Source organism: Vespula vulgaris, chromosome 3, assembly GCF_905475345.1.
Source record: "Vespula vulgaris chromosome 3, iyVesVulg1.1, whole genome shotgun sequence".
NCBI lineage: Eukaryota > Metazoa > Arthropoda > Insecta > Hymenoptera > Vespidae > Vespula > Vespula vulgaris.
In genome coordinates, this window is record NC_066588.1 from 8,959,562 (window position 1) to 8,982,595 (window position 23,034).

Genomic DNA, 23,034 nt, shown 5'->3' on the forward strand with positions numbered 1-23,034 from the left:
TAGAGGTCGAACATGCGGCCTAAAGAATCAATGTTCGAGCTTCTCTCACCTTTATTTTGAGTTCTTGAATATTTTAACCCTAACTTGTTGCTCTATCAGTATTTGTAAATATTTCTCTCTCTCTCTCACTCTCTCCTTTTTTCTAGTATTGAGCGTTGTAGAGATAGTTGAATTAATATTTAATTTGGAGCATAATTTAAATCATATATATACACGTACAATTTATCGATAAATTATAAATGATATAATAATTGAATCTTCGACATATATTATATTTTTGATTTGCTCGTACATTTGAAAAAGTATTGTAATTTATAAAGAAAGAAAGTTTTGATATGATAGAACAAAACAAAATTTAGTATGTCAAAACTTTCTAAGGCAGTTAATTAGAACCTTAAAGAATCTTAACTTTCATCATCTATGTATACTGTTTTTTGAAACTTCTTTTATCTGTTCTTGGAATAGTATTCTTGGAACTCCTGTGTATACACACACACACACACATACACATACGCATGTATATAATTATTGTTTGTAATAATTATGGTAAGTAAAATTATTTATATTTATAATTTTAAAATTATAAATAATAATAATTCATTTCTAAGCTATATCTGAATTTATAAGCACGTGTATGTGTGTACATGTTTACATATATATATGCTTATATGTATAAGCTTATATATATACTTATATATGTATATATTAATGTTTATAAAAATTTAACTCGAAATTACGTTACAATATTAGAAAAATAAATATTCCATGGAAGATTACTTTCTGGTAATATTCCTAAGAAATTATATAATTATTAAGTTGTATCTCCATCACTGACAACTCAGCTGTTAAATGATAATAAAAAAGAAATGTATATAGTAGGTTTTTATTGTGATGATGTCATTAAATTTTTCTTGCGTATGATATTCAAAGAATAAATTAACACATATATTATATCTTTTTTTCATTTGTTTCTATCAATTTTGTATTATAGGTATGATGTAAATTATTATGTATTCAGATAATCGATCTTTTAAAATCGTAATAAATTTTTTCGTTCACATGAAAAAATAGAAAGATCCAATTTAAAAAAGAAAGAGAATTGGACTTATTTAAAGATTAATGAAATCGTTTTTTTTTATTGTTTTTATTTATGAAGTTTTTATTTGTAAGTTTAATAATTTATAAATATTATTTAAGTAATATATTATATAATTTATTATATTTATAATAAAATATTATAATAAAAATAAAAATTATATAATTAAATAATTATAAATATTATTTAAGTTTTTACAACATTTCTGTAAATATAACAAAATAATTCATGATTTACAAGACAGAAATAAAATATTAAAATAAAATATTTTATAAAAAATTAATAAGAAGCTTATATTTCTTTCATATATTATATCTCACACATACACAATATTATATATTATACACGTACATATATATATGTATATATATTATATATTATATATATGTATACATATTATATTATATATATATATATATATATATATATATATATATATATATATATATACACGTATATATCGTATGTGTGTATATATATGTACGTACCTATGTATGTATGTATATATGTAATATGGTATATAAAATAAATTCGGAGAACATTAACTTATAATGAATTTTATTTGAAAAACAATCATAGTAGAATGTTTTCATAAATTTCTGCAATTGTCTTCAAAAGTGAATGATTGTAGAAAATATTAGAAAAACAGATTTGGCATTCTCCAAGATGGTGGTAATGTCATTAGCAATAGTGGTGGAAGGAGTAGAACGCTGATCTAAACTTTATATATTTACTGGAGGATAGGTGGGTACTGGTATGATTCGGTCTCCGATGAGTGTTCAGTGAAAAACAGTAGGCTTAAGACGTTATGCTTTCTCAGTCTACGACAGACACACTATCAGCAGTATAACGAGCAGCATTAGACTCAAACTCGTTCGGTTAGAAGATTTTTCTAATGACATCTTTGTCGTCATTCTTTTGTTACTCGTTATCTTCGTAAATCAAGATCCATTTCCAAGATAGAAATTAATTTCATTGTGTAATTAATTTCATTGTGTAATCCTGATTAATTATTAACGGTGTAAATATCAACGGGGAGAAGAAGAAATATAAATTTATTTCCAAAGTAAGTGTATTACTTATTATTGATGATTATAAATTTTTAATTTTTAATCAATAAAATGGAAGAAAGAGAGAAAGAGAAAAAGAGAGTGAGAGAGAGAAAAAGTGTGTGTGTGTGTGTATGAATGTGTATAATTAATAGTTAGAATTAATAAAAAGAATCAGGAACGAATATTATACGAATATTATATTATACGAACTTGAAAGGTTTTGTATTTAAATCGTGAAGTACTTTTAAAACTCTGTTAGCGATATATGCAAATTGTTCATTGTAATATGTCGTTTAAATGATGAAATCATCTTATTATTTCTTGGACAATCTCTGATACGTGACTTTATTTAATGATATAAAAAAAAACTGTTTATCGTTTTCCTGATCATAAATATTTTTCTTCCCCCCCCCCTCTCTCTCTCTCTCTCTGTGTCTCTTTGTTTCAATGTTCATGACATTTTAAGGTCGTTTCAGATTTCCTGCCAATTGCATCATGCAATTCTTAAGATTGAGAACCTAAAATTAAGATATGTCAATTAAAAGTAATTTATTTCGTCCGTTTTCTTTCGTTTTCCTTTTTCTTTCCTTCTCATTTTACTTGACAAGCAAAATATACCTACCGATCGAAATTACGTTCACATGCTAGCTTATATTTGCAAATACGTAGAAAGAGAAAGAAAGAGAACATTGTCCTAATTTTCATGGTTCATTATTCTTAACCACTAGTTACGTAATCATGTGCGCGTGCAAATCAAATTCATAGAACGTACAACACAATAAAATTAGAATTTATCGAGGACGTTATAAAAATATTAAAGTGGCTCTCTCGAAGAAAAATATTTTATTTCGTGTGTGTTCATTTTGATTACTCTTTAAGTTTGTTGTTTTCTTTTTCTTTTTATTTTTCTTTTCTTTTTGATGAACATTTTTAATCGTTATCAGAAAAAAATCAGGAAAACATTTGCTTTTTCTTTTGTCTTCATAATTATTTATCGAAAAAATTGAAACATTTCGTTCCTGATAGATATCTTTTTCGTTCATCTTTTTTCATTTATTTATTTACTTTTCTTTTTTTATTATTTCGTATAAATGAGAATTTATAAAATAATGCATGTCTCTTTTCATAAATATCTGTTTTTTGATTTGTTGTTTTTTGTTTACTGAAACGATTATGCATAATAATAAATTGTAAAGAAATAAATTATGCATAAAACTGTTGTGCACTTATTTTTTTATAGGCTATATGTTGTTTATAAGTATTAGTGTTGTGATTATTGTTACCACGTCGTCACAATAAATGGAAATTACATAATTATAGCGTTGTTTATGTATCTATTTCTCGTCTTGCGCAAGCTTCAAAGTTAAATATTCAGCGCAATCCAATGACTTGTATCTTTTTACATATAATTCTCTTTCTTTATTCTTTTTACTTCCTCACGAACTCTTCCTTTCTTTCTTCTTTCTTTCTTTCTTAGCAAATTCAAGATATTAACACGTATTATATGTGTACATGCAAAGTGTATGCACGAACGCAATTTACTGTTCAAAACATAAGTTGCACAATCGACTTAATGTTTAGAAATCGTAACGGATTCAATGCAACGTTTCTTTAAAAATCGATTAAGTACACAGTTTCTATTATTGATAATAATTATTGTTTTTTTTCTTTTGTCTTGTTTTTTAATTAAATAAAAAATCTGAATAGAAAAATTCTATAGCTCATCTATACATATATTCTATCATTACTAATGATTCTTGTGTTTTTAATAGATATAAATCATTTAATAAAGTACATTTAATGTAATAATAAAATTATCATAAATTAATACATTTAATAAAATAAATTAAAATATATGCAAACGGAAGAAAATGTTAATTAATTAAAAAAAGAAAAATAAAACAAATACACTGCTGATTCTTTTTAAAGAACATTTTTAAATATTCTATATCTATCTTTCTTTTCTAATATTTCAAAAAAAAAAGAAAAAGAAAAATAGGAAAAACAATTCATTATATCAATAAAATTAACAAGACAATTTATACCGAACAAACATGAATTAACAATTAAATTTATAGAACAAAAATCAAAGGCTTAAAAAATATATATACGTATAAATGCATGTGTTTTCAAAATTGTATTTCCCATCATGGAGTTATGACACAACGACATAAAAATGGAACAAAAAATGTTATTAATATAACGATAATATTAAAAATGAAATAAAAAAAAAAAGATCTTCTTCAGAATTGTTTTTACCTCGTCCGTTTATATCTGTCGTATTTTTTGTTTTTCTTTTTTTCTTTTTAAATTCGTTACAAACATTTGACATAAGTGTCCGCTTTCACCAGTGTAATGAGAATCGGTTGTTTGTTTCTAAAAAAAACAGTTCTTAAAAACATCAAAGACGTAATGCAACAACAAAGAAACATGATCGAAAGTATTAACCGATAGTATAGACAGAAGAACGGTCAACGATTTGTGGTTCATCAACCATCGTTTTCATTACGAAACTCGTAATTCTCATCAAACGGACGTGTCTATACTTCTTTCTCTCTCATTCTCTGTCTTTCTCCCTCTTTTATTTCTTAGCGTCGCGCAATACGCGGATATGTTTCGGAATTGACGATAAAACTATTCGTATGCTTTTGTAATTTTAACGAGCGAAACTTAAGCAATCATCCTGTAAAAAATCAAGCGATTATACACTGCATTCTGCGAAATCGGAATGTATAATTAATAAATTAAATATGTAAATATTTAAATGGGATTAAAAGAATTATGGGATTAATAGAAAAAATGTAACTAATTATTATACTATTCAGATCTTTTAATTAATAATGACGAAAAAATAAATAAATAAATAAAAAGATGCAGTATGTATTTTTTCAATGAATAAATTAATTATATTATTCAACTACACTCATGCATATATATATTAATATATAATAAAGAATATATAATAAAGAATATATATAATACTAATATATAATAAAGAACTAATTAGTTATTATATTATTAATGTTTTTTAATAATGTTTATCAATTTTTCTTTCTTAATTTTAAATAAACATGAAGCATATATATATATGTAGGTAACAAATATATAATTATATAAATTATATAAATGAAAAAGTATATAAATATATATGTATGTATATGTGTGTGTGTGTGTGTGGGTGTGTGAATGTGCGTGGGTATACATATTGTAAACATTATGTAAATATGAATATAAATGTTATATAAGTATATATAAACCAAAAGAACAAAAATCGTATAAAAAATAAACAGTTATAACTTTGTATTATTTCATTTCTTATTTTATTTTTATTTCTTTTATTCTCTCATATTTCAGACAAAAGGAAAGCTAAATAGAAGACGAATACAATCGTAATGGCGGATAAAAAAATGGATAATTTACCGGATAGGATAGAGCAGACTTTTCGAGGTCAAAATATCCTGATTACCGGAGGCACTGGATTTCTTGGAAAAGTGATGCTTGAGAAATTTCTACGTTGTTTACCAGGAATAACACAGATCTTTATGCTCGTTAGACCTAAAAAGGGCAAAGAACCTAAGGATCGTTTAGATGAAATCTTCCAGGGTCCGGTAAAGTTTCCTTTTAATTCGTAAACTACTTAAATATGTCGTAACATTAAAACATTGAGAAACCGTAACATGTGTTTGGACAAATCATTCTAATCGTTCTATTGAATTCAACAAATTGTTAAATCCAAATGAAAATAACAATTAAATGTGTGAACAAATCATTCTAATCATTCCATTGAATTCAACAAATTGTTAAATCCAAATGAAAATAACAATTAAATGTGTGAACAAATCATTCTAATCATTCCATTGAATTCAATAAATTGTTAAATGCAAATGAAAGTAACAATTAAAACAAAGGGAATCCTTTAAAAAAATATAAATATAATATTAAATGATTTGAACTTAAGAAAATCATTCGATCGTTTGATTCGTTTTATTAGACAGATCTTCCGCATTTAACTATTTTCTCTCTATTTTCTATACATTCTCTGAGTGATAATGACGTTGAAAATGAAATTGCATCATGAACGTATTACTTGTTACATAGTTCAGATAAATCTAGAAAGAGGCTCGAAAGAAATCATTTCTGATATAAGAAGAAATAAATCATTTCTTTGTGATAAAATAATAAATGTTCTCGTGAAAATAATAATAAAAAAAGAAATATGAATAAAAAAAAAATAAATATATACATAAAGTTTTACTGATGATTTTCGAGAAATAAATGAAAAAAAGAGAAAGAAAAAACAGACAAGGCGTAGAGAAAAAAAAACAAAAAGGAAAAAAAAAAAGAAAGAAAAAGAAAAAAAGCTTCACAAAAAATATCGACGAAGATTTTTTTCACAAATACGAATAGCAGCAACTAAACAATTGTCCTTTTGTTTCACTTTCCCGAAACATTCGACGATTCGTGAGTGAAAGTCATTGCATGTTATCCGAGATATAAATGCATCATAGAAAACAGAGTCAAGGCCTCGTTCAAATAGCAATGTAACGAGAGAAATTATTATTATTATCGTTGTTATTATTTAATCATACCAAAGCCAGTGAAAGTAGTCTATTCGTAGTTTATCTGGTATATATGTTATATCATGTCTGTTCGATTGGTCTGTGGTTACCTTACTCAATGGAATTACTGGTACAGATTCGTGCGAAGTGGTGGAAATTATTTAAAATTTTGTACTATCTATTCATTACTATAGATCTAGTCTATGCGCGCGCATGTATGCAAGTGTGTGTATTATTGGGTAATAAGCAATCTTTTTCAGAACAAATTCCGGTTTATACGATTAAAATTTTATTTTTTAAGGAAATCGCATATTTTTACGAAATTCGAATTCTCTCTCTTTCTCTCTCTCTCTCTCTCTCTCTCTCTCTCTCTTTCTCTGCATTTAAAATGAAAAATTTTTAATCGGACCTTAATTTTAAGTTATCTATAATTCATTAAAAAAAATATGAATTATAAAATAAATTATATCATCTTTTCGCATGTAATTAAATCATTGCTTTCTCTTTTTTCATTTTTTCTTGTTATTATATGTTAGTATATGCGCACGCGCATGTCTGTGTATATATGTGAGTTTTCCTTTGACATTAAATGTCAATTTAAAGTTTGATTAGCATCTTCAAGAATAGTCTTTGAAAGTAGAATTCATCTAGGCAAACCAGTAAACGTAATAACATCTTACGTATCTATATATATCATATATCTTTTTAATCTAACAGGTTTGTTATAGCCAGTAAACGTTGTAATACATCTCGAAAAAAATTACACTGTACGTACTGTGTCATAAGTGATGTACGTATGTCGTGAAGAAAATAATGAGGCTACCAGGTCAAAAAATTATCTTGACCTTTTATCTGATAATGATCAACCTTCCACAACTATAAAAACAAATAAATGTTCTCTTTTCAAATGGTAAAAGTAGCTGTACGGTCAAGAATATATACTTTTTCTTTTTCTTCCCTTTTTTTTCTTTAACTGTGAATTTATATATTAACAGTGACTACGACCCGTGAAATTCCAGTTTTGCAAGATTTCTTATTATTCAATTAGTAAGTAAAATATTTGATTGTCATTAAAAAGCCAGACCAGAAATTATATACGTTTTCTTGAACGTATATAAGTATAGAGTAGAGTTTTTTGTTTTCTTACGAATCCTACTTTTAATATATTCAATATTCTAAACGATCGGTACGATCGAAAATAAGAGAATGACATTTCTTTTTTATCGGATTTATTAGTAACGTTTTTTATTTTTTAATTGCATACGATTTATACGCTTTAATACGAAAATTGTATCTTGTTGATCTTTACTCTGAATTCAAATCATTAAAATGTAATATATATTTTAAAACTCATAAAAATTGTAAAATTTTAATTGTAATATAATTTTAAATTCATTATAATTTTAAAATTAGAAGAAACAGAAAATCGCAAATAAAATACTTATCGTAACTTCAAAAATACTCATACGTGTATATAATGCAAACATGTACAGTATGTATGTATGTTTTACAAACATGTATTACAATATTTACACATAAATTTACTTCACAACGATTATTCAACTTTAACTAATAATATGTGCAAGCACATAAAGTAAATGTGAAATGACGAAAGATACGACTTTTACGATTTCTATCGCATCATTTCTATGCATCTACGTGACGAAACTGTACTGCAATTGCCTTACCAAACACTTTCTAGAGACTTTACAATAAATTTCCTTCGATATTTTAGAGCCTAAAATATATAATATATCATTAAGATAATAAAAAAAAAAAATGAAAAAAGAGAAAGCAATGATTTAATTACATGCGAAAAGATGATGTAATTTATTTTATAATTCATATTTTTTTTAATGAATTATAAATAACTTAAAATTAAGATCCAATTAAAAATTTTTAATTTTAAAATGAATTATATAGAATTAAAATTAATATCGAATTGAAATTTTAAATTTAATAATAAATCAGTAGGTATTCGATCAAATTCGTGAACAAAAAGGATTGGGAATACTACACAATAGGGTGACGGCGATAAAAGGAGACGTGATGTTACCAGAACTTGGCATTTCAGCAGAGGATAAAAAAATGTTGATTGATAAAATCACTATTATTTATCACGCGGCAGCAACGGTGAGGTAAGAATTATAATCTTCCTTATTTCTTTCATCGAATTATCATAAAAAAGTATTACCGAGTTTTCTTATACATTAAAGATTCGATGAGGCGTTAAAGAAAGCGGTATTGTTGAATACACGTGGTACGAAACAGATGTTGGAGTTGGCCAAGGAAATGAAGAATTTGTTATTTTTCGGTCATATCAGTACATCTTATTGCCACCTTGATCAAAAAGTACGTATAAATAATAAAAATAAATAGTTATATACATATATATTATATATATATAATTATATATTTATATATTTAAAATTATATAGTTATATATATATTATATATTATATAAAATATCATTATAACTAACAATTCAGATTTATCGTAAGAACTAATATTAATTATATTATATATTGGTATACACACATATATATACCGATATACATAACTGAAAAATTACCTCTATTTACAACGATGATCTCAATATTTCTTTTAGTTATTGGAAGAAAAGCTGTATCCACCTCCGGCGGATCCACATAAAGTAATACAATGTATCGAATGGATGGACGATGAAATAGTAGATATTATAACAGATAAGATATTAGGTAAAATACCAAATACCTATGCCTTTACGAAAGCTCTGTCCGAAGGGATTATTGAAGAAGCCATGCCACACATTCCAGTAGTCTTATTAAGGTAATATCTTCAAACATTTTTGATTTTTTTTTCAGTAGATATATTCTAAGAGAATCAATCGTGTAATGACTTTAAAATTATAGACCAAGTGTTGTGGTACCCATTTGGAAAGAACCACTACCAGGTTGGACAGATAACATCAATGGTCCGACAGGACTTTTAATTGGTGCTGGAAAGGGTGTAATTAGGAGCATGTATTGCAATGAAAATAGTTATGCCGACTATGTTCCTGTCGATATATTGGTCAATGCTATTCTTGCTTGCACATGGAATTATATTTATTTTAAAGATCATGATAAGAGAATATACAATCTTACCAGCAGTAGCGATTTCAAAGTAACTCTCAATGATTGTTATATTATCACTTCTATTTATTTCCTCAATATTTTTATTTATTAATGTTAAATATTTTGTTAAAATAACTGGGCAGTTATACGAATATTTTGATTGATATAAATAATTAAATATCAGAGTTAAATGCATCAAGTTTAAGTCATTTATATCACGTACTGATATTTTATGATAAATTAAAAATTCTGATTAAATGTTTAAAAATATTGATAAATTAAAAATATTAATAAATATCAATCTTATATAGCGTATATTTATCAAAGCTTGCAATTTAATATAAAAATGTTTGTCGTAGGTTTCGTGGGCTGAAATCATAGAGATCGGTCGTAGAGTAATAGAAAAGATACCTTTAAATGGTGTCCTTTGGTATCCAGGTGGCAGTATGAAAAGATCACGTCTTCATCATGATATTTGTGTTTTTCTATTTCACACGATTCCAGCTTACTTCATTGATACAATTATATTTCTTGCGGGTTACGAGCCGATGTAAGTGATAAAAAGTGATTCAGAAGTTATCAATTGTATGATTGTTATTTTCTTTTCTTATGTAGCATGTGTCGAGTTCAACGTCGCATACAAAAAGGATTTGATGTGTTCGAATATTATGCCAATAACCAATGGGATTTTATTAATGCAAATATAAAGGAAGTAAGAGATAAACTTAATGCCAGAGAATATAATAAGTATTACATGCACGGAGACGACATAGACGTGTACAAATATTTTGAAACTTGTGTACAAGCTGCAAGAATTTATATTCTAAAAGAACTTCCCGAAACTTTACCAGCAGCTCGTCGGCACATTAGAATGTAAAATTCTTATATTTATCTTTTGTTTACATTACAAAAGATAATACTGTGCCTCTATTTGTCTTTTTTAATTTTTGAACTTTTTTTACAGAATGTATTGGGTAGACATATTTACGAAAATACTTTTCTTTGCACTTCTGATCTACGTGCTGTTTTCATGGATGGATAGTTTCGAAACACTTTTTGAAGGAAGCTGGACCGGTGTTACCAAAATATTATCTTTGTAATTATATATATTCTTAGTTTATAGTTACTTTTTTATAATTTTGTATTATATAGAGACCAAGTAAAACTTTCAAACTATTTCTGCCGTACTTTCTATGGATTTCAACTATCTGAAGAATTTGGATTAGATGTGTTTTCAAATAAAACAAGAAAACATTTTTTTAACACGAAATCGTGGTTTTTACTTTTAAGAAATATAATAAGAGAATAAATCTCTTACACAGATTCTTGCACTGGAGGTTCATAACCCTCAGGCCTGTCAACCTTCGAGCCACTTTCTCCAATGTCTTCGCTCTTACTACCACCGCCATCACCATGTAGTTCGAGCAATTTGCTTAATTCAAATCTTGGCTTCTTCAAAACTTTTACCTAAATACAAGAATCGTGATTAAAAATTATTGAATAATCATTGTTTAGTATAATTTTCTTAAAATATATGTTCGATCAGTTAGATTGATACCTTGCGGATGTAAACATCATGAAGTGGATATACACTTTGAGACACCTTTTCTATGTCTTTGGCCATAGCATCAGGCAAAAGCTTGCTAACCACACCTTTCAAATCACTCTTAATAACATCATTCGTGATATTGTCTACCATTTTTTGCCTAATTCTTTTAACCTAGTTGTGAATAAAAAGTAATTAAAGATTAGTGAAATATCGATGGAACTAGACATATTTAATAACATTTTCTTTGCTATTCGAGTTGTTGCAACATCAAATATCACTATTTCTTTATCCAGGAATAGTGTGGTAAGAGAGTGCTTTTTTATATATGCAACTTTATATAATATTTATATATTAATATATACTTATAAAAATATTTATATATTAATATTAGTTGCAATGTGATTTTGTTATTTTGAACAAACAAATTTTACAATCGTGAATACTCACTTGCGCATGTTGAGCATAACATGTTTTTCTAGTGCTCATTTGGTCTTTATTTGTAAAGCCAATACAAAAAACTCTGAGCAAATAACCATCAGTCGTTTTTACGTCAACATTAGCTTCTATCAGAGTCTGCCATTTCTTTACCATGGATCTTAGTTTGTCTGTTGTTAGGTCCATTCCATGAAAGTTAGTCAAGACATTACGACCTTGCACGTCCTCCGCAATCAATCTAAATTTACGAAAGGATCTTTCTGCATCATTGTCATCTTGAAGGTCAGCCAACGAAACTTCGAATACACGGAACTTCAGACCTTCCGATGCAATTTCTATCGAACAAAAAAATAATTGATATTTAACTTGTAAAAATGAAATAGTTTGATTAACAATATTAATTTTATAGCATCTAACAATGTTATCATTGCTATAAGCAAAACAATAATGTAGTAAGTACATGCTAATTTTAATATATGCAACGAGAAAAGCCATAAAAATTGTAGAATATTTTTATAGAGCTGATCTCTTCTTATATAAATATAACTTATATATCCTAATCATAAAAATTTAATAAGATATCTTACTCGTTCCTTGCGTTCGGTTTACTAATGTTTTTCCAACATGACGGTTTGTAAACATAGATGGTGCCTTCACATCATACCAGTCCTTCCTTGTGAAGGGATCAACACTGAAATAAAATTTCAATTATAATATAAAATTAATACATATCAGATAATTACATGTATTACTCTGTTATAACAAAATAGACAAATAATTTTTATCCTAGATTAATCATAATCAAACATCCCAATGATAATAATTTTGAGGTTAAGCATTTTAAGTTTTCATGATATATTCTACAAAGAAGAAACGTGATATTCTACAAAAGTAGTATTTTTAATTTTATAATGAAAAATATGTAATTTGTATATTTATGAAAAAATAATTTTAATATGACAGTAACGATAATATAAATATTTAAGTTTACTATAATTTTTTATAATCTATTATCGATAAAACTACAATATATAAAATATAATTCATTTACAATTTTAAAATGCGAGTAAAATCATAATTTGTAAAATAAGAAATATAATATTAAACGTTAACATATTATTACTTCTAGTGCAAGTACCGCAGGCATGAAATGGTTTTATGGTAGGTTAGAAGAATCCATCAAAAAAAGAGACATCGCAAAAATTAAAACTTTGAAGAATACTTTTCTGAATGCTCAAGTGAATGATATTTATGAAAAACATATTATTATTTACTTACATCTTCTTTTTAACACCTTTTTTGCCACCTTTCGACAGGCCCTTATTTTTACCCACCGCCATGATTATAGCTACAAGCGGAAAGAAGAATGTCTACTTCTGAACGGAAGTAAGCCACATGAACTGTTGAATAAGAAAAGTGGAAGGAAATCTCGCATGGCTATTGGTCGAAACTACGTGAATTAATGATTCAAATTTATTGCTTTTTTATTGCATTCAGTATTAACATGGAAAACAATAATACCAAAAATAATTTAAAAAATAAAATTTAATGAACGATGAATATTAAAAATTGATTGAAAAAATATTTTTAGAAACATATACCAGAAATTGTTAAAAAACTTATAAGAAAAACAGATAAAGTTTATTAACTTATAAACAATGTCTAGAAGTTCTAATTTTTTCTTTTATTTAACATTTTATTTTCGCTTTCTTAAAACGTACAAGATTTCTTTTTTTAAAATTATAATCGTGAAATAATTTCTTTTGATATAATAACGTGAAATTCGCGAAGATAATATTTCATCAAAAATTAATCAAAATATCAGATCTTCGAAAAATTATTATCAAAAAAAATTGCAGAGATTATCAATAACTGTAGATATAAGAAAATGATAATTTCTAATCGCTAGAAAATACATACAAAACACACGTATATATGTATATGATAAATTGAAGTTTCGTATACTCACGAAGTTTTCTACTATATTGTACGTATATCGAATGTCGACAGCTGGTAGTGATGGCCTTTGGCTACTTTCAGTATGCTCCGAATTTTACTGCGATACGGTGTAATTTATTTTTTATGCAGACAAATGCATGATCCACTCTCCGTGATTTTCCGTAATAGACTGCGCGATAAATGAAAGATCACTCGTGGAATGTACAGAAAAATTTATAAATATCATCGAAAAAGATTTGATTTATCGTGGCAGTGCTGATAAATATGAATTTGCAAACACTTTTCCAAGATTTCAATCCAAGGTAATCCTTCTTGTCTTAGTATTTAGATCTCGAACTTATTCTAAATTTATCAGTCAGTTCTTTGTGATACGTTTATGTGAATATCAGTCAAGGAAAAGATTATTTCTACTGTGTTTAAATAATATCGTGGGATATACAAAAATATAAATATTTAATCTGTATGTTGCATAATTTTAACAATTACAACAATAATTACAAATGATAAAGTAGAAAAATAATTATGCAGTAAAATTCATTATTTATACATTTTTTATTTTATTTTATAGCAAATTTTTAGTGTACTCATGTTTGATGATATTTACTGCTTTGTTCGCTCTTCGATTGGATGGTTTCATAGAATGGAGCTACTGGACAATATTTAGCCCAATTTGGTTTTGGAAAGGTATGGTAATATTGGGTGCTACCATTGGAAGTTACGTATGGTGGAGACATCCACATTCGAGATTGGAAGGAGATGCCTATGTTCATTATAAGGCTATGTTGATTACTTTGGCATTACATTTGATCTTGTTAATGTTCGAATTATTAGTATGTGACAAACTGGAGTCTGATAGGCATTTATGGATATTAGTGTTTATACCACTGATTTTCATCTCTGTTGTATCTATAGCTGTAAGTATTATTTATTTGTTTATTTAGTTACTACAGACTATATTTATATATCGACTATTATTATCTTTTTATTTTAGGTTTGCATTTGGGCTGTGAAACACGATAGGTCTTTTGAACTTGAACTCTTCTGTGCAGTCAATGTATTACAATTTATTTTCTTGGCACTAAGATTAGATGGCTTTATAACTTGGAGTTGGGAGGTGGTATTTGTACCTCTTTGGGCACTTCTTTGTTTGTCTCTAGTTGCTGTTCTATATGCGATAGTGTTTGCTGCTGTTTTATTAAGAACACCTCAAATTAATGCAAGGCAAAGGCGGACATCTTTAAATTCAGCGCTAGCATATACATTTCTCGTGGTTCCAATTTTAGTATTTCAAGTGAGTAATAAGAAAATGAATATTATATGTCGATCGATTAATATTAAATTTTTAAAATGATCTATTGTTTTATTTTATTAGGTACTGTTAGCGAATAAATTGGATGGTGACATTTCTCTAAATTATACGACAGTGGCAATGCCTCTTCTCATATCTCACATGACACTTATCTTCATGTCTTTTGGAGCGAAAGGAGGAAATAGATGTAAGGAATGTAATCGTACTTAAACATTTGTAAATCTTTAGTCAATCTGTATAAACATACTTTCATTTTTTATAGGGTGGTTTGGTATTAGAAAGGACTTCTGCCATTTTCTGTTAAGCCTATGTCCATTGCTTCAAGAATATGGTAACATTTCTTATCAACCAAGAGGTGATCAAGATCAACCACCATCTGAACCAATGGTTAGTGAAAAGAATGAGAAACACATCAAGAAAATCGACCTAACAAAACCTGTAGTGCCTATAATTTCCATAGACATACCTGATTGATCAAGTTGGCCTAGGTATACATATATGTTTATAATCCCATTTACATATATTAGATTAATATTTCCAAGTTAACACGCTTTACATTAAATTACAGAATTTATCTTGAACATTAATACATTCTCTTCAATGTTACTGGTTGGTTCACATACCACGTATGTAACATGAAATAGAGAGGTGGGTATATAATTGTATATTAAATTATAAATACAAAATTGTTATTTTCGCTACACTAGATCTTATAAAAAATTGTTATTGTTAGTTTAACATGCGCCAGGGCAATCGTGATGATCATGTTATGCATCTTGTTATTGAAAATTGAAATTTAAACATGTTCAAAAGGACATTGTTTGTTTTATATAATACAAATTAGAAAGATAATTATGTTGTCCCTATTTGAAATAAAGGGTGGAACGAATTTATGTTTTCATAAAAATTGAAGTAATTGGCTCCTAAAATATATTATAATTTAATTGTTATGGTGCTCAATATGATAATGATTTTAAGTCTATCTTAGCTTCTGCATATTTGATCACTTAATTTGTGCTTAGCATAAGTAATTGACCCGTCCATTTGTTTCAATAATTCTGTTTTAAAATGTAAGTCTTTTTTCCTAATAATTTATCTTTTCTTGTCTATCAATTGTAAATTATATTATGATAATATAATATAGTTGGCCTGTGTTGAAAATAATATATATGTAAATCAATGCATTAATTACAATAAGTATGTCTACGATGGTGCTAAAAATCGATTGTGGTATATTGTAATGATAAAACGCTTAAAAATTTGATCATTTGCAATTATTGCTGCAACTCATTTTTCATTTTTCTGAAAAAATTTTGTTTTGATCAAATAGGTAGCTACATATTAAAGAGCAAATAATTATTATATATAGTATATATTTACCGATACAAAGTGGGTTGAAGCAGACATTAATAAAAACATCTTTCTTAGAATATTTTTCATAATCATCCGTTACAAATGATATATTTTTAAATAAGTTTAACAGTCAGTTTCTATTGATATCTAGTAGAAGTATGTGATGTACCCATAAATACATATATATTTTCAGTAAAAATTATTTAAATTCTATATTACATTATGTCTTCAAAAGTGTCAAAAACACAGTACAAAAATTATAACACATACGATTGTTCACAGTATAAATATATATATATATATATATATATATATATATATATATATATATATATATATATATATATAACAGACACATATTTATATTTGCGTAACATGGACATCATGAAATTTTTGTAACAATGTGTTCCTGCAACATTGCAAAAAGTGCAATATTGCATAATATATACAATTCGCGGTTGTGATACACAAAGTTCTATTATTAAATGTTATTATATTTCATAATTAAATATGGGTACATACACATTAGAAATTAAAAGGCTTTGTTACTTCCAATTCAATATTTGAGTACTTGTTATAAATATTTTAAATATATCGATATATATACATATACTAACGATTTATTCGATATGAAAAATTCGATTATACTTTGATGATTTAGGTCGAGTGATACATTTTTTCATAAAATTATTTCCCGTACGAAAGAAATATTGTACTAAAATATTTTGTATCCTTACATTATTGTAAACTTCGTTATAAGCTGAAATATGTAAATTGTTCAAATGTTAGGTACTTCATGAGGCTTAAAAACAAAGAGATTGGATTTACTGGCTGGGATACAAGACTGAGCACCTCGCATCTTTAGAATAATATTGGCAAGATATAAAAATGAAAAGATTACATATATATAAATTTAGAAAATAATAATCGGAAACAACTGTTAACGTTTTAGAAATCGTTTAAATGCCCGATCATTCTTCTGTTATATTGTAGAAAAATGTACAAACCTCGTTGCATTACAATAATATTGTGTATGTATGTGCGCGCGCGTGTGTGTGTATTATATTAGATACTGTATAATATATATATACACATATATATTATACATATCAGCTACGAACGATGGTTACAATGAATAATTAGTGATATTATTTTATTTTATATATATATTACATATTAAGTCCATTATAATCTAATAAAGTTTATATTTTTTGATATCAACGAATACGATTAATTTATATAACAAAGTATATATATATTATCTAAAATATCGATTTGAACTGAAAACACTAAACACATAACGAAATACAGAATATTATCTGCCTTAAATATTAAAATAATATTAATACATCGACATTTTTATCGTTATAAATATTGCAAACTTCTAACATAAACAACATGTATATACATTGTATTATTCAATGATCTACAGCCTAAATAACTTATCGGTTAAAGAAGTAAAAAAACTGATATCCTTGGGTTTTGATTATCACTTACGTATAGTTTTCTTATACGTATCGTTTATCACATCGCGTAACATTTTAAATTAACGTCATTTATCCTTATTGTTTCAACAGTTCCCGTTATTTAATCGTTTCACCATAATGGTATATATTCAGGTACCCAAGTGTCTCCAAGGAGAGAAGAAACCTTGGCTGTCACATCCAAGACATCCAATTCTGAATCTTCGATCAAAGATGTCTCCCGGATATAAAGTATTTTTAAACGTTCGGCGCATAAGGTAACAAATTCTAGAAGACCTGCACAACTATATGATAAAGAATTATTAGAACAAAATTATGCTCGAACTATTTTCATAAAGAAATATCGACGTTAACAATTTTAGTCATTATCGTATTACCTAATTTCACAATCACCCAAACCAATGGCATTAAGACGAGGACATCCTTTAGCAACATTGATTAAAACATCGTCGATAAGGCCAGGTCCGTAAGCAGCTATAACTAATTCCATTAATCGCGGAAAGTAACTGTGAATTCGCAATGCCACCGATTGCGAAGGCGCTTCTCCAAAATATAAATGCGTCACTGGAATATGTGACGTGAAAAGGGATTCATGTTCTTCATCGGTTATGTAAGACAATCTAAAGATAAAAACGATCGCTTATATCAATAATACATTACTTAATATAACTGTGATTTTCATTATTTCGTTTTCTAAGGTCATCAACGAAGATCGAGAATGAAATGATATAAAAATATACATTGATCACTCACAGAACGAGATTGATATTTGGAAACCGATCAGAAAAGGTCGTCCACACTTTTTCATCGATAATAGGAAGTGGTCTTGTTTCAGAATGTATTTCTATTCTTAATGTCTCCAAATTGACTTCTTCTTCGGTGCACAAAGCCATCAGTAAATCGTCGCTCAATAAAGAATAAGACATGGATAATTCGCGAAGACACCGACAGTGATTCACCAATGTAAGTATATCTGAAAAATTATTTTGTTATTTTCTTTTTCTTTTCTAAATTTTTTAAATTATTCCGATAAATCGTAATTTTTTCTTTTTTCATTTAAATCTAAAAAAAAGAAGAAAGAAAAAGAAAAAAATAGAACTTACCTTCTGGCAACAAATGCGGCGATCCTCTGATCCTCAGAAGTTGAAGACTCTTCGTTAACGCGTTGTCCTCGACTTCTCGACGTTCCTTCCTTTGCTCTACCGTTGTCTTCTCGTTCGACAATGTCAACGCAGTATTGAACCCTTCACTGTCGATATCGAGGTACGCCGATTTCGACGTACTTATCAGTGCCAACATCTATCAAATCAATTCGCAAAATGGATGAATTAAAACGTGAAAGAAATAAAAGAAAAAGAAAAGAATCGTAGAAACAATAATACGAATAAAATTATAATAACTAAATTTTCTACCTTTGAAATATATTTCATCGAACAAATTTTTCTTCTTTAATATTATAAAAAAAAAAGAAACAAACGAACAAACAAGCAAACGTTTGTAGAAACGAAACTAAATAAATATATATATATATATATATGTATATTCAAGCGTAAAAACGAGCGAAACTTCAGTCACGAAGAAGGAAGACAAGTCGAAGATTCTTGTCGTCGCAAAGTGGCAAAGTCTTTTCAGCAACTACCTAGGAAAGATCAAACACCGAGAAAAAGCGAAAGGAGGATTGGAAAGGCACGTAATCATTGTGTAAGTTCACCATTGATCTCAATTTGTACAGGGGATGAAGTCAAGAAAAGAGAGAGAGAGAAAGAGAGAGAAGAGGAGGGGAAAGAAAGGAGTTTTCTACTTAGGGAAAAAAGGGAGAGGGGACCGGTTTGACCGCTGCACGTGAGGATATGGACCAAAGAAACACTATTGGCCAAGTATTTTACTCTGGTGTTAGTATGAGCGAGAAGGTACTTACATATGGTAAAAGTACTGCAAAACGGGTCAGGGACTTGTCGGAGTATACTAACAGCAAGAATCTACTAGGGCACTCACGTGCTTCTCTTCGCCGCTCACGTGTACGCTCGTTTTTGCCTTAAGATATTTTTTATACGATCCCTTCGTTATGTTTTATTTATTTTTCGAATAACGAATTGCGTAAAAAAACTACAAAAATATTTGTGATCTATTACTTATTTTGTGTGTGTGTAATATGTGTATATATGGGTATATATATATATATATATATATATATATATATATATATATATATGCAAATATGCATATACGTGTATGTGTGTTTATATATATATATATATATATATATATATATATTGTATATAATATATATATATATATATATATATATATATATATATATATATGTTTAGTAAATCATTATTATATAATTGTTTTCTTTTTTTTTCGTCATAGATCGCTCTTGATATTTAATCGATAAATATAAAAAGAAAAATAATTGTGTGTAAATAATCAAACTAAACAGTAGGAGAAATCGTTCTAATTCACGTCCCTGACACGGATACGCAGAACCTGTATCGACTCACGTGTATGAAAAGCGATTTAGTCGGGACCTCAGTAAAAGGTATTCGGAGTAAAAGCTATAGTTAAATACTTGGTAGGAAGTAAATGGAATTCACGATACGATATTCATATTCTTGGATATAGGTGTCTGGGAAAAAAGTACGTGCAGATATTAAAGAGCGTAAATCATTGCATTACTTGTAATTTTGTTTGATTTCAGAGTCCGTAAGTTTCTCCGCTATTGCAGTTAAATAAAGGTGATACGACGAAGAAAATACACCGTTCGTTTCGTTCCAAAATATCTTTGAAATTGCGCAAGTATCTTTCACATTTTCTTTCTTCAACATGGTTTAGAAACTTTCTCTAACACCTGCAAAAAAGATATTGTTTCTACAATCAATATATTCAATGTATGTATTCTGCAATACACATATTTATTTATTTAATTATAAATTATTTTTATCATTAACAATAAATTGTCTATTTCGTGTATGAAATAAAAATATAATCGATGAATAAAAATATTAATACTTTAGATATTAGTTATCGAACGTAAATTATCAATTATTTTAACATATCTGAGTAAATCTGAGTTTGTCGAGTTATTAAAAAATCATGATTATTTATGAAATGAAATAAAAATGTATTATGTATCGAATGAATTATTCATTAGCGTTAGTATGATTTCCGTATATACATATATATTGAATATAAAAGGCTACTAACAAGCACGATCCTTTGATTTACGGCTCTTCGATACATTTGACATTTAAGTTTAACTAACTAGCTTGCATATACGAGTTTGGAATTGTGTTATGAATTTTCTTCGATGGATACTTCGATCATGTAATTTTGCAATTTTATACAACACATTGTAGAGATATTTTTCAGTCAATTCGATTGATTCAATCTACTCTATTCACACATCGATCCGTCATATTCTATATTAAGAAAATGATTTGTTTTCCTACTGCGAAGTTCTTACATTATATTAAATATAAATTAATAACACATTTACATATTTCTGTTGCTTTTTTTTTTATAATTAGAAAAGAAAGTGATATTTTATGACCTACGATACCATAAAATCAAAATTACATCAAAAATTTGCAAAAGATCTAGTAAAAAGGAATTGATATATTCTTAGTTAAATCGTACAATGATAATAATTGCACTTATGTTTCTCTTCATAAAAACAAAATTACATGATACGGTTAACAAACAAAATGACATGATTAATAAAAAAAATGATAAATTCTTAATTTGACTATACGATGATGGAGAACTTTTTCAAAACGAATTAAAACAGATTTAAATGAACGATACGTAATTATCGACATTTGGTCGTTCATTTGAGACCAGAAAACGTAATATATACGTACATAAGCACATACATGCGTATTCCACGGGTCGTGGACTTAGCCTGCACGTGCCTCAACGCTCACGTGTGCCGTTGATGTTTCAAATACGTGGTCGATCAAGCTGCCGGCCAGCCAAAGAAATTCTTCATCTATCGGAAAATACGCAACTTTTGTAATCACATTCTTTCACTTTAACATTACAGTAGATAATTCTATATAAGTATCATTTACGTGTGAATACTCTGTTATCTGACAATATCTTTTCTTTTCTTTTATCACAATTGCCATTTGTAATATAAACGAGATACTTCATATATTATATACTGACGAAAAATTCAATAAAAACTTACTTGATTATCTTTCTTTTTTTAATTTTTAGTTTTATTTATTTATTTATTTTTTTATTTATTTCTTTTCTCACGAAACCAAAGAATAGTGTCATTAATTTCACTTTTAATAAATATTATTAAATACATTTGTATAATATTTACATATTGATTATTGAATTTACATGTTATTAATGGATTAAGTAATTATTGACTTGAACAACAAAAGCATCGCTATATTATTTATAATATGGTTTATGATACGTATATGATTTACGGTATGATATATATATAGGTATTTGCAAAATTACACGTCATACATATATATATAAAAAAAAAATAAAAATAAAAAAAATATATATATATTTATAAAACAAACGTAGACACATTGATACATCCAGCTAATTGTCTATTAATATAATAAATTTGTTTAAACATTTACTTAAATTTATCGAATACGATGTTACCTTGAAATAACTGCGAGTTCCCAATGATTAGTAAATTTTACATTACAACATAACAAGTTTTAAGGATTTTTCGAACAAAATTCAGAGCATCTCGTAGAAAAAAAAAATTGACAACTATTGCGAAATCATCGATCACTTTTCACTTTATAAGAAAACTTGTTTTTTCTTTTTATTTAATTATTGTTATACATATTTTAATTTTTTCTATGTTTTTTCACTATTTTTGGAAGCAACGTTACGTGTTATACACACAATACTTCGCTTGATCGACTGACACGAATGAAACGTTCCTCAGCTTTTCACGACTGCGCAATGTACGTGTCGATTACATAGATTTCTTAGTTATCAACTTATTAGATATAATATGTGCATGCAATAACATGAAATTATTGATTAGTAAATATGTACAAATTTATAACATCTCGCAATTTAAATTATATTGAATTCGTATATATTTATCGTTTGCTCTCTTTCTTTTTCTTTTTCTTTCGTTTATGTATTAGAGAAT

At 27.2% G+C, this 23,034-nt stretch overlaps 4 protein-coding genes across 9 annotated transcripts; 2 read left to right on the forward strand and 2 right to left on the reverse strand.

Moving 5' to 3' along the window:
- The first annotated feature begins 1,860 nt into the window (after positions 1-1,860).
- LOC127062784 (putative fatty acyl-CoA reductase CG5065) lies at positions 1,861-10,978 on the forward strand. Of its 2 annotated transcripts, XM_050991519.1 has the most exons (9): positions 1,861-2,162; positions 5,503-5,756; positions 8,682-8,845; positions 8,924-9,059; positions 9,316-9,515; positions 9,599-9,851; positions 10,162-10,352; positions 10,418-10,675; positions 10,767-10,978. In XM_050991519.1, the coding sequence occupies exons 2-9, from the start codon at positions 5,541-5,543 to the stop codon at positions 10,900-10,902; spliced, it is 1,554 nt and encodes a 517-aa protein (XP_050847476.1). In that variant the 5' UTR covers positions 1,861-2,162; positions 5,503-5,540; the 3' UTR covers positions 10,903-10,978. The 2 variants fall into 2 exon arrangements, with proteins under 2 accessions (XP_050847476.1, XP_050847477.1); XM_050991520.1 differs by lacking the exons at positions 1,861-2,162; positions 5,503-5,756 and adding an exon at positions 7,739-7,754 and having other exon boundaries at positions 8,679-8,845.
- A 78-nt stretch (positions 10,979-11,056) lies between these two features.
- LOC127062792 (40S ribosomal protein S3a) lies at positions 11,057-13,204 on the reverse strand. Its single transcript, XM_050991529.1, has 5 exons — positions 13,065-13,204; positions 12,374-12,477; positions 11,799-12,121; positions 11,361-11,522; positions 11,057-11,269 (listed from the first exon to the last, which is right to left on the reverse strand). The coding sequence occupies exons 1-5, from the start codon at positions 13,124-13,126 to the stop codon at positions 11,117-11,119; spliced, it is 804 nt and encodes a 267-aa protein (XP_050847486.1). The 5' UTR covers positions 13,127-13,204; the 3' UTR covers positions 11,057-11,116.
- A 551-nt stretch (positions 13,205-13,755) lies between these two features.
- LOC127062788 (transmembrane protein 185A) lies at positions 13,756-17,628 on the forward strand. 3 transcript variants are annotated; one of them, XR_007781199.1, is made up of 7 exons: positions 13,756-14,047; positions 14,314-14,659; positions 14,737-15,036; positions 15,118-15,241; positions 15,317-15,542; positions 15,623-15,702; positions 17,197-17,628. XR_007781199.1 is itself a non-coding variant. In XM_050991524.1 (6 exons), exons 1-5 carry the CDS (start codon positions 14,010-14,012, stop codon positions 15,526-15,528), a joined length of 1,020 nt encoding a protein of 339 aa, XP_050847481.1. In that variant the 5' UTR covers positions 13,756-14,009; the 3' UTR covers positions 15,529-15,542; positions 15,623-15,943. The 3 variants fall into 3 exon arrangements, 2 of the variants coding, with proteins under 2 accessions (XP_050847481.1, XP_050847482.1); XM_050991524.1 differs by lacking the exon at positions 17,197-17,628 and having other exon boundaries at positions 15,623-15,943; XM_050991525.1 differs by lacking the exons at positions 13,756-14,047; positions 17,197-17,628 and adding an exon at positions 14,062-14,205 and having other exon boundaries at positions 15,623-15,943.
- Positions 17,615-22,809, reverse strand: LOC127062791 (F-box/LRR-repeat protein 3-like). 3 transcript variants are annotated; one of them, XM_050991527.1, is made up of 7 exons: positions 22,527-22,809; positions 21,767-21,882; positions 20,571-20,742; positions 18,995-19,190; positions 18,645-18,864; positions 18,269-18,511; positions 17,615-18,175 (listed from the first exon to the last, which is right to left on the reverse strand). In XM_050991527.1, exons 4-7 carry the CDS (start codon positions 19,188-19,190, stop codon positions 18,004-18,006), a joined length of 831 nt encoding a protein of 276 aa, XP_050847484.1. In that variant the 5' UTR covers positions 20,571-20,742; positions 21,767-21,882; positions 22,527-22,809; the 3' UTR covers positions 17,615-18,003. The 3 variants fall into 3 exon arrangements, with proteins under 3 accessions (XP_050847484.1, XP_050847483.1, XP_050847485.1); XM_050991526.1 differs by having other exon boundaries at positions 21,755-21,882; XM_050991528.1 differs by lacking the exon at positions 21,767-21,882.
- Positions 22,810-23,034: the final 225 nt, after the last annotated feature.

Excerpts from the sequence above, each read along its gene's own strand:
- LOC127062784 (XM_050991519.1), top strand. The coding sequence starts at position 5,541 with ATGGCGGATAAAAAAATGGATAATTTACCGGATAGGATAGAGCAGACT. Across the intron at positions 5,757-8,681 it reads ATGAAATCTTCCAGGGTCCG|GTATTCGATCAAATTCGTGA; the intron begins GTAAAGTTTCCT and ends ATAAATCAGTAG. Across the intron at positions 10,353-10,417 it reads CTTGCGGGTTACGAGCCGAT|CATGTGTCGAGTTCAACGTC; the intron begins GTAAGTGATAAA and ends TTTCTTATGTAG.
- LOC127062792 (XM_050991529.1), bottom strand. The coding sequence starts at position 13,126 with ATGGCGGTGGGTAAAAATAAGGGCCTGTCGAAAGGTGGCAAAAAAGGT. Across the intron at positions 12,122-12,373 it reads AAACCGAACGCAAGGAACGA|AAATTGCATCGGAAGGTCTG; the intron begins GTAAGATATCTT and ends TTTGTTCGATAG. Across the intron at positions 11,523-11,798 it reads GTTATGCTCAACATGCGCAA|GTTAAAAGAATTAGGCAAAA; the intron begins GTGAGTATTCAC and ends ATTCACAACTAG.
- LOC127062788 (XM_050991524.1), top strand. The coding sequence starts at position 14,010 with ATGAATTTGCAAACACTTTTCCAAGATTTCAATCCAAG. Across the intron at positions 14,048-14,313 it reads TTCCAAGATTTCAATCCAAG|CAAATTTTTAGTGTACTCAT; the intron begins GTAATCCTTCTT and ends TTTATTTTATAG. Across the intron at positions 14,660-14,736 it reads TCTCTGTTGTATCTATAGCT|GTTTGCATTTGGGCTGTGAA; the intron begins GTAAGTATTATT and ends TTTTTATTTTAG.
- LOC127062791 (XM_050991528.1), bottom strand. The coding sequence starts at position 19,190 with ATGTTGGCACTGATAAGTACGTCGAAATCGGCGTACCTCGATATCGAC. Across the intron at positions 18,865-18,994 it reads GCCGCATTTGTTGCCAGAAG|ATATACTTACATTGGTGAAT; the intron begins GTAAGTTCTATT and ends ATAATTTTTCAG. Across the intron at positions 18,176-18,268 it reads TTGGGTGATTGTGAAATTAG|TTGTGCAGGTCTTCTAGAAT; the intron begins GTAATACGATAA and ends TTTATCATATAG.